The sequence below is a fragment of the Xyrauchen texanus genome, chromosome 6, assembly GCF_025860055.1.
Source record: "Xyrauchen texanus isolate HMW12.3.18 chromosome 6, RBS_HiC_50CHRs, whole genome shotgun sequence".
Taxonomy (NCBI): domain Eukaryota; kingdom Metazoa; phylum Chordata; class Actinopteri; order Cypriniformes; family Catostomidae; genus Xyrauchen; species Xyrauchen texanus.
Genome location: NC_068281.1, coordinates 10,224,929 through 10,234,773, shown reverse-complemented (window position 1 = coordinate 10,234,773; position 9,845 = coordinate 10,224,929). Strand labels below are relative to the sequence as shown.

The window sequence follows — 9,845 nt, the reverse complement described above, 5'->3', positions numbered from 1 at the left end:
TGTTGGTTTCATGTTGAAATGGCAATATTCTTTGGCTTTGTTCACACTGCACAAAAATCCAATTTGGTGTTCAAACCCTTTGAACTGACTGTCTGCAGAGTCATTTTGCAATCATAGTCAATATCCAATGTACTGTATCTAAACCGGTTGCTATAGTAATGATGTAAGCATAAGTACGATAAGTACTAGTCTTTCTCATACAACAACAGAGAGTAGCTGTCATTGTGTTTGAGAGACCAAAACTTGTTCACTCATTCACTAACTAGTTTACTGTGTGTGAAAAGTTTTAGCAAAAATGAGTAAATTCGGGGACATCTCCAGATAATATTGTGCATTTTGTATGTCGTTACATACACATTGTGTGTCCCAAAGAATTTTTAAATGACTTGAAGTCTGATCTGACCATTTAGACTGAAACACAGACTGGGTTTGGATACAAAAAAATTAAAAAATATTTGAGTCAGATATACAATTTTTTATTTTATTTTTTGCTGCCTGTCTGAACAAAGCCATAGAGCTGGCAGTTTAATGTGCCACTCACAGAAGAGGATGTGATCATTGGTTTAATTAAGGCCAGACAGGGATTTTCCACAAAGAAATTCCTAACTGAGGCTGAGAAGTATCTCAGCTTTGCTTTTGGTCCTTAAATAGCTAGTTGTGACTTCACACAACATCTTCATTCAGCAAAATTATAAGTGTGCTGAAGAGATGCACAGGACAGTGCAGTTCACGCTGGCCAGAGTGTCATTTAGGACATAAGCTGTGAGTCAGTAATAAACAGTATCTAGAATCACAGCCGTAAACTTAAAAATTGTGCAGAGAAAGATGACTGTGCAATTTCTCCTCAAACGCAACTATTAGAACACCAGTGGAGATATCAGTACATTTAGCTGCTCCGTGGATGAGTCATGCATTCCATGCATATGAAAAAATGTGTATATAGAAAAATAAAATGTTTACAAAAATGGCATAGCATCTGTGTTTTTTTTTCATTCTAAAGTTTCCAGTCGATTATAATCACTCTGCCAAGTGCAGTGTCCACCAATAGAGATAAAACGCATGCATTCCATGCAGTGCTCTTTTGCTTTGCAGGGGTAAAGCGTGAAGTGGATACATATAAAGATATGATGAATAGTATGTCTGTGTGTGTGTGTGTGTTTATACATAGTCTTTTGCTGTACAAAGTCTGCAGTCTTTATAAAGAAAGTGTGTATGGGCATGTGAAAGAATGTGCAGTGTTTGTGTGTGTATGTCTTTAGGGTGGCGTTCCCCACACTCCATCAGAGTGGAACCCATCTCCGGTGGCTGAGGGTGGAACCGGTCCACTGGGTGTAAAGGGATCAGAGTCTGTATCTGTCTCCCCCTCGGCCAAATACCGTTGGTCATGACCCCAACTTGACCCTGCCGTTACCCCGGAGGCCTTGCCTGTGACCTCCTCTTTCTCGGCCGAGATGCTGAACCCGCTGGGCGAACGTTCCAGCTCCTCGTGAGTGACCGACAACAACGATAGCGGTGTGCCCACCCTGTGGCCTCCTGATTGGCTGACATTGGCGGTCTGAGATTGGCTTGGCAGTGGGCTAATGGGAAGAACGGTGGGCCTTGGGGGGGGTGTGTTCGAAGGCAAGTGTGTGTAATATAATGTATTGTGTGACGGGGGAGCATAACTGCAGTACACGTGGTCTCCTGCAACACTGACAGTCAAAGTGGGGTCACAGCGCTCCATGGTAATGTGGGCAGGGCCAGTGAGGTCATGTTGCATATGCATATCAACCAGGAAATCCAGCTTTTTCTCCATGTCTTCCACCTGTGAACAAGGCAACAAGAAATGCATCATCTCATGCAATGCAACAAACAACCAAACTACTTTAACTAGAAAAGGAAGTAGAAAATGAGCAAGGCACTTAATCAACAATGCAAAACTTTTTTTATTGTGTCAACATGTTTCGGCAGACTAGCTTCCTTCTTTAATTTGATGTTGATAGCAGCCCCACTCAGCAATGAGCACCTCTTCTTATTGGATTCTTTTTGGATATCTTTTTAAGACAAGGTAGCAGTTTTCCATTTGGCTTCTTATTTCTGCCAAGACAAACTTTAAATGTTGGCTTAAAAAAGAATTATAGTCAGATGTTTTCAATGGACGTCTATATTTGATCCTCAGCAGCAGGGACAAATTAAGTTTGATCAGTTAGAAAAGATAAAACACACACATGTCGAAACAGGCTGAAGGACTGTGCCAAGTTTGTTGGCTGTAACTTGAAAGCTCTAATGGGAATTAGACTTTGAAATTTGGGTCTCAGGTTTTGTTAACAGTATTTTGTCAATCCAACACAATTAAACCTTATAACAAGCGGTCAGAATGCATTGATAAACTGCAGTACCTGTCTTTCAACCCGCACAAATCTACCCATCATGCTTTGGTCTTCAGGATCTGGCAGGGCTGCTTTGGCAAGATATGACTCATGTCTGAGAGAGAGAAACAGATAGGGGAAGTGATCTAGGAGTAAAGAGCTCTTTCTCTAGTGAATTTGCTGGCATGAAAGTGGTGTGGAAAGTGGTTTGCGTGATGGCAAATGGGGCCGTTGAACACGGTAAATGTTTGGATTTGGGGAGGTGGTTATTTCTATGATTTTTTGATCACTTCGTTATTTATTTATTTATTTATTTTTTTCGTTTAAAGTGCAATTTTAAAATGTCTTTTGTTTGAGTTTTTCATGTTTCAATAAATTAATACAATTTTTAAAGCAAAATCAATAAAGCGAAAATATTCACTGAACCTCGGCAGGGGGTGGGGGGGGTGTTGAAATCGTATATATCAAGAATTTCTTTAAAGAAATTATCTTAAAAAAAATTTTTATCGTTATTATCGTTAAAATATCAACTCAGGGCTGAGTGATATGTAAAAGTGGTGGTGGTGTAGTGGTCTAAACCACAGTACTGGTAAACTGTTAATCAGAAGGTTGTTGGTTCAAGCCTTGAGCAAGGCAGGTTGCTCTGGGGGGATTGTCCCTGTAATAAGTGCACTGTAAGTCGCTTTGGATAAGATCGTCTGCCAAATGCATAAATGTAAAATGTACTCGATTCCATATTGGAACATGTTACATATTAATTATTGCATATTTGTTTGTTTGTTTTTGAGTAGTCTATTGGCATAATAAACATTTTATTTTATTGAAAAACTTATTCTAGACAAAGCTGTAACAAACACATTCATGATGAGTTTAAATGTTGCATGTGGAGGAAGGAAAGGTTAGTTGTCAACTTACAAGACTATGGTTCTTCTATATCACTACATAAACTACAGTCAGGTTCAAGAAAATATTCTAGGCTTACATTTTAAATTATATAATGTATAATTCCTTTAAGGTTGTTTTCAGGTGAGATCTTACTTAGGTGACTGCTGGGAGGGATCTGAAAATTGTGTTTTTTGGGATTTCTTGTGTTTTGGAGTGAGAGGTGGACCAGGCGTCAGAATCAGATCTAATCTGAAGAAGAATAAAAACAAACAAATATTACAAATATTCACTCAGTTAGGAATTTTTTTGTGGAAAATCCCTGTCTGGCCTTAATTAAACCAATGATCACATCATCTTCTGTGAGTGGCACATTAAACTGCCAGCTCTATGGCTTTGTTCAGACAGGCAGCAAAAATAAAATTATTTTTTTTTATATCTGACTCAAATATTTCTCTATTCCACAAAAGGTTCAATAATAATAGGACAACATTATTTAAATTTGCAATTCAACCATTTAAAATGACAAATTATAGTCAACAGTTTAAAATTATGCATGTTTTTTGGACTTTTTCACAACCATTTAATACTACAAAAATATGAGCTGTCACTTAGCATTTTAATTCAAGTTCTGAAAGGACTGAGGACATTGGTTGATAAGTTTGGCATGACTAAATGGTGGTTTTTATGTATTTACAACATAACAAAATGATCTAGAAATATCACCAATTATCATATCATAGTCGTTTAAGAGTTATATATAATCTTGCTTTAAAATTTGTTTAAATTTTGTGTTACCGTGTCTGTAGATATTTGATTCTGGTAAGCATGTCCAGATGTCCTGCAGAGTACTGCTCAATCACATCCTTTACATCATACGGCCTCAGAGTCTCCTTAAAACGCTTCTTACTCAACAGGAACATCATGATCCTGAAACCCATACAAACAAAACAAAACAAAAACTAAACAACAACTAAAAAATCTCTAGTTCAAATGACTAGGTGCTGATAAAGTATTGAGCTTTGCAGTACCAGTCTTAAGCTTACATATTTAAGTTACAGGGATTCTTAAGTGTCTGTGTGATTTTGGATGTGTTTATGAAGACATGATTTCATATTTATCTACCGGACTGCTCTTATCACTAATTTGAGAGTTGGAATCATATCCTCCATCAGAATCTCAGGTGGGAAGCCCTTCTCCTCAGCGGTGGGGTCAGGCAAACCACCTGCATCTACAATGAAGCACCAAGACAATGTAAAGTTAGTTGCATTATGTGATTGTATATTGTACCAATGTAGTCAAGAAAGTGAGTGTGTGTGGTATGTTTATCTACCATGCATGTGTAATTATGAGTAAGTGCACAATAAAGGGATAGTTCACCCATTATTCACTCATCCTTATGTCATTCCAAACCGGCATCACTTTCTTTAGTCCATAGAATACAAAAAGTTTAATTTCTTTAAGAATATACTGGTTGCTCATCACGGCAAAAAAACATAACATTTTCTTACTGAGTCTTTTGTCTTTCTGGTAAAAATATCTAAACATCCTTAAAGAAATCCTCGAGAACCAAATGTAGTGTAAAGTTATATCTAATATGGTAATTGACATTATGCTACAAATGCTTTCAAATGAGATTGACTTGTATTTGAACCTGGAACATTCCTTTAAAGGGCTCATTTTTTTAAATAGTTTTATTATCTTTCCTGAGGTTCACTGATAATGATAGTAAAGTTTGTTTTTTAGCAAACAAAATTAGTAATATATTATCATTTTCCACCCTCTTTCTGGCCCTCTGTCTGAATGCTCGCGTTTAGCATCAGCTCCTCCTTTAAACATCATCTCAAGCACAAATGTTAACACTCACATCCTGTCTACACTGGATGCGAGAGGCGCGTCGCGTCAAAAGCAATAGAATCCATTATATTCAATGATGCTGTCTACAATGGAAGCGTCGGTTGCAGCGTGTCACTTCAACAGTAAACAGGTGTCCCGTTCCATTTTGCGCTGGTGATACTACTGCCAAAAGTAGTAAACAGCCTCAAGCAATTGTGTTGCGTCGCGTCAACGGACACGCCCAGTGTAGACCAGGTGTCAGCACTATAAACTATCAAACAGACCTGGCATTTGAAATATTCATGAATTACAGGTCCAATAGTGTTTTTAACAGACCCATCGTTCAATAACAATTCATTGGCAAACTTGAATCATTTTATGACTGGTTTACAAGCAATCCACACTGATATCAGTCGACAAAACTTGCAATCCACGCTGATATCAGTCGACAAAACATGCAATCCATGATGAAATATGCTGAATACAGACACATCCACTTGACTCGTACAGATAGTCCAAAGCACTCTGAAGATGCATACATCCAGTTTACAGTATTCAGTTCCCCTTCTGTCATTCACTCGACGTTGTGTCGATGTAGTGACACTAGGGGGTCTCTCTTGATAGCTTCAGTAACCTATAGCTTTAAGAAAAGCAACAGAATTAGCATGCCCTTCCCCCAGGCATAAGGGTATAAAAGGAGGGAAGCGTGCGTCTATTCAGACAGATTATTTTTTCAGAGACGAGTGGTTGTGTATCAGAGAGCTGAATAAATCCACTGCCATTCCACTCACTTCTACAAGAGCGTACACGAGATACGACGCAAATCTTCTCTTCTCTGCACCCCAGTGCAGACTACGCCCCTGGGCACTTCGACATCTAAAAGAGTATATACAAGTTAAAAGAGTATATTTCTCTAAAAGAGTACAACACTTGGACGTTGACCGTCTTTTTAAGATGCATCTTTTTCAAGATGCCCTTACGTCCATGTGTTATTTCTGGATTTGGTCGTTACCTCTCTGCTTCAGACAGCCACAGGTGCTGCCTCACGTGTCTGGTCAGAGAACATACTGAGGCAGCGTTTGTGGATGGTTCATGTTCTCACTGCGAGTGACCATGGCAACGTTGCGGTCGCGGCTTTCCTTCCAGGAGAAAGCCACTCTAGCTGCCCCCCACGTCGCACCTTCAACCCACGGGTATAGGGCCAGCGCGGCTGGCACTGGAGGCAATTTCGGGAGTTCAACAGGCACAGTTTCGGTTTTACAGCAGATCATCCGTTCCTCAGCACGCTCGTCTGCCCCCGTCTGGGTCCGATATGAGACCAGCTCGCCAGTCTGATGTCTCTTTTGGAGCCCCCAAGCTGGATGAGAGTTTCACCGTTGCATCGGAGAGCATCTTGGAGGACTCCGATGCTGAGGACTCGACTGGGCTGGTGCCTTCGGGTGTGCCCACCCAGTCTGAGGCTGACGCCGAGCTGTCCGCTATGCTTGCCCGTGCCGCCACGAGTGTTGGGCTTGAATGGAACCCTCCATCCTCCCCTCAGCCCTCGCGACTAGTTGATTGGTTCCTGGGCACGGGGCACTGCTCACACCCAGTTCCTTTCTTCCCGGAGGTGCAAGATGAGCTCACAAAGTCGTGGAGGGCAACTTTTACTGCCTGAAACCGACTTCCTCGCTTGTCCACTCTCACTACCCTTGACGGCGGGACGGTCCACGGGTACATGGATCACCCTCGGGTGGATAAGTCTGTTGCGATGCACCTATGCCCACAAAACGCCGCAACCTGGTGGGATCTACCGCCAACCTAGGCTGGCCTCCCTCTGCCTTGGTGAAACCCCAGGCAGCTCCACCCCAGCCCGGGCCCAGCTCTCAGCCCCAGGAGGCTCACCACGATGCAGTGGATGATAAGTTGTTAGGGAAGTACGACCTCATCATCAGGTTCATTAGAAGTTCCCGGAGGCTGAACCCTCCTAGGCCATACCTGTTCCCCTCATGAGATCTCTCCGTTATCCTCTCGGGCCTTCGGAGAGCCCTGTTTGAGCCCCTGGAATCAGTCGAACTACATTTACATTTACATGTATGCATTTGGCAGACACTTTTATCCACTTATTACAGGGACAATGCCCCAGAGCAACCTGGAGTTAAGTGCCTTGCTCAAGGACACAATGGTGGTGGCTGTGGGGATCGAACCAGTGACCTTCCGATTAACAGTTATGTGCTTTAGCCCACTATGCCACCACCAATCCACTAAAGAACTAAAGGCCTTGAAGATGGCCCTCCTGATCGCACTCACCATCAAGAGGGTTGGGGAGCTGCAAGCACTCCCTGTCAGTGGCACTTGCCTGGAGTTCGGTCCAGCAGACTCTCACGTCATCCTGAGACCCCGGCCACACTACGTGCCCAAGGATGCTATGACCCCTTTCAGGGATCAGGTAGTGAACCTGCAAGCACTTCCCCGGAAGGAGGCAGACCCAGCCTTAGCGGTGCTGTGTCCGGTGTGAGCTTTGTGCACCTATTTGGATTGCACGCAGAGCTTTAGACTCTCTGAGCAGCTCTTTCTCTACTTGGTTGGACAGCGAAAAGGGAATGCTGTCTCCAAACAGAGGCTTGCCCACTGGATCGTGGATGCCATTGGGTTGGCCTACCAGACCCAGGCCGTGCCCGCCCCCTGGCGTGTTCGAGCACATTTTACAAGGAGTGTGTCATCCTCGTGGGCACTGGCCAATGGCACCTCTCTAGCAGACATCTGCAGAGCGGCGGGCTGGGTAACACCCAATACCTTCAAAAAGTTTTACAATCTCCGGGTTGAGCTGGTCTCGACCTATGTTTTGACATGTCCGAACACGTAGAATTCGGTAATACGGTACAGCTGGCCGGGTTTATCGCTTGCGCATATCACCTTTCCCCTCTCCTGAGGTGAAGACATGTGCTCTACTCCCCCAGTCAAGTCCACAAGTCACGGACCCTGGTTGTCCTTCCTCCCGGAGGAAGTTAGCAGTCAGACCCACCACAGGCACTGACTTGCCTGTACTGGAACAGGTGCTCCACAGGTTCAGATTTTTCCAATAATCTCCTGTGATGTATTTTCCATTTCCCGCGTCTCCCTTTGGCAGGGTTCCATCTGCCCCCCTGTCGCTGTGTTTGTAGAGCTCCTCTCCCTCGAGGCAGTACCTAACACCGCGCCACTTCTATGTGTGGCTGGTAAACCCATGTGACGTACTTTGCCATATGTTAACCTCCCCTGCTGGGCAGGATGTGGTCTCTGTGAGGTCTTTTCCCCCTGAAAGAATAGGATTGCAAAAGAATGCAATCCACAATGCGTGTTATAGCGTTAGATGGCCTCAGCCGCATCTAACACTCTATGGAGAGAAAAGATAGAGAGAGAAAAGGCCACGGCTGGCGCGGCCTGCTCCCATGCTACTTACATTGCTTCCCCTCCCTCAGGGATGTGGGGAACTCTTTTGGGGCATTGGGGAAGGTTACGTGCAGTCTGATGCACCTATTTTCACACGCAGCAGCTTGCTTGCACCTGCATCAGCAGTCCACATAACACGTTACAGTATTGTGGCATTTTTAGATAGGGACCCCAAGTGTCACTACATCAACCAAACATTGAGTGGGTGACAGTAGGGGATGTCTCAGTTACTGTTGTAACCGCAGTTCCAAGATGGAAGGAACGAGACGTTGTGTCCCTCTTGCCACAACACTGTACTAAGCTGCTGAAATGGCCGGGACCTTACTCTCAGCGCCTCAGCTTAAAAACTTTCTGAACAGATGCACGCTTCCCTCCGTTTATACCCGTATGTCCAGGGGAGGGGCTTTGCCAATTCTCATTGGCCTTTTCTCAAAGATAGAGGTAACTGAGGATCTCAAGAGATACCTCCTAGTGTCACTACATTGACACAACATCTCCATCAGGGAAAGGAGGTTACGGCAGTAACCGAGACATATCCTGCCCTGAGGTGCACATCGCCAGAAACGCATCAAAATGGTCAAAGATGTCCATCTAGTGCGTTTTTACATTGCAGCATTAGGCCTATATCCTGCTCTCTCACTCTCTGTTTGCAAACTGACCCCACAGTGTGCGAGGGTCAAGGGTGCGATGATGTAAAGTAGGCTTTGATGTTTTTGATGTAGAAGTGGTCAAGAATTAATGAGTACCCTTTGTGACATCACTAATATATGGATGTAGAGAAGGTTTTTTGGCAGCTTGGTTTAAATAAATTATTTTATTGCATTGGGGATTATGTTTTGAGTTCTGATATTTACAGTATGTATTTATAGAAGACCTCTCAAATCATGTCATAAAATCAAGGAACATTTGATTCCTCATGATTAAACCCCTTTAAGGATGAGTTAATTATGAATTGTTTTTATAATTAAGTGAACTATTCCTTTAAACGTACATGTGTAGGTGAGGGTTTACTGTAAGTGTGAGGGAATGTGTACATGTATTTACAAGAGTGTTGAATACCCTCAGAGCTCTGTCTTAGGGTGTAGGCCTTCATCCTAAAAGCAGTTCTGAATCTTTCTCTGTTACTGAAGCCTGTTGGTTTTCCCTCTCTTGATGGACTCTCCTCGATTGCCTCTGCTGGCCCGCAGTTTCCTAACATGCTGTCAGGATTCACAGCAGGCATCATCACACGCGCCCTTACTGTTGACGCCCTCGGAGTCGATAACCGCACACGTTCCAGCAAACTCAATTTCTGACTGATAAAGAAAGAGAATTACAAACGAGTTGCTTCTCAGAACTCAGAGTTGGGCAAATTTTGTTATTATTTCT

At 43.2% G+C, this 9,845-nt stretch overlaps 1 protein-coding gene across 1 annotated transcript in view; it reads right to left on the bottom strand.

The window, feature by feature from the left end:
• Nucleotides 1-1,255: 1,255 nt before the first annotated feature.
• Nucleotides 1,256-9,845, bottom strand: part of LOC127645609 (potassium voltage-gated channel subfamily KQT member 3-like) — a 45,148-nt gene continuing 36,558 nt past the window's right edge. The window contains exons 10-15 of the mRNA XM_052129273.1: nucleotides 9,537-9,772; nucleotides 4,356-4,461; nucleotides 4,029-4,160; nucleotides 3,387-3,482; nucleotides 2,379-2,463; nucleotides 1,256-1,804 (exon numbers count right to left, since the gene is read on the bottom strand). Of these exons, the coding sequence (XP_051985233.1) occupies nucleotides 1,256-1,804; nucleotides 2,379-2,463; nucleotides 3,387-3,482; nucleotides 4,029-4,160; nucleotides 4,356-4,461; nucleotides 9,537-9,772 (1,204 nt within the window). The remainder of the gene's footprint in view (nucleotides 1,805-2,378; nucleotides 2,464-3,386; nucleotides 3,483-4,028; nucleotides 4,161-4,355; nucleotides 4,462-9,536; nucleotides 9,773-9,845) is intronic.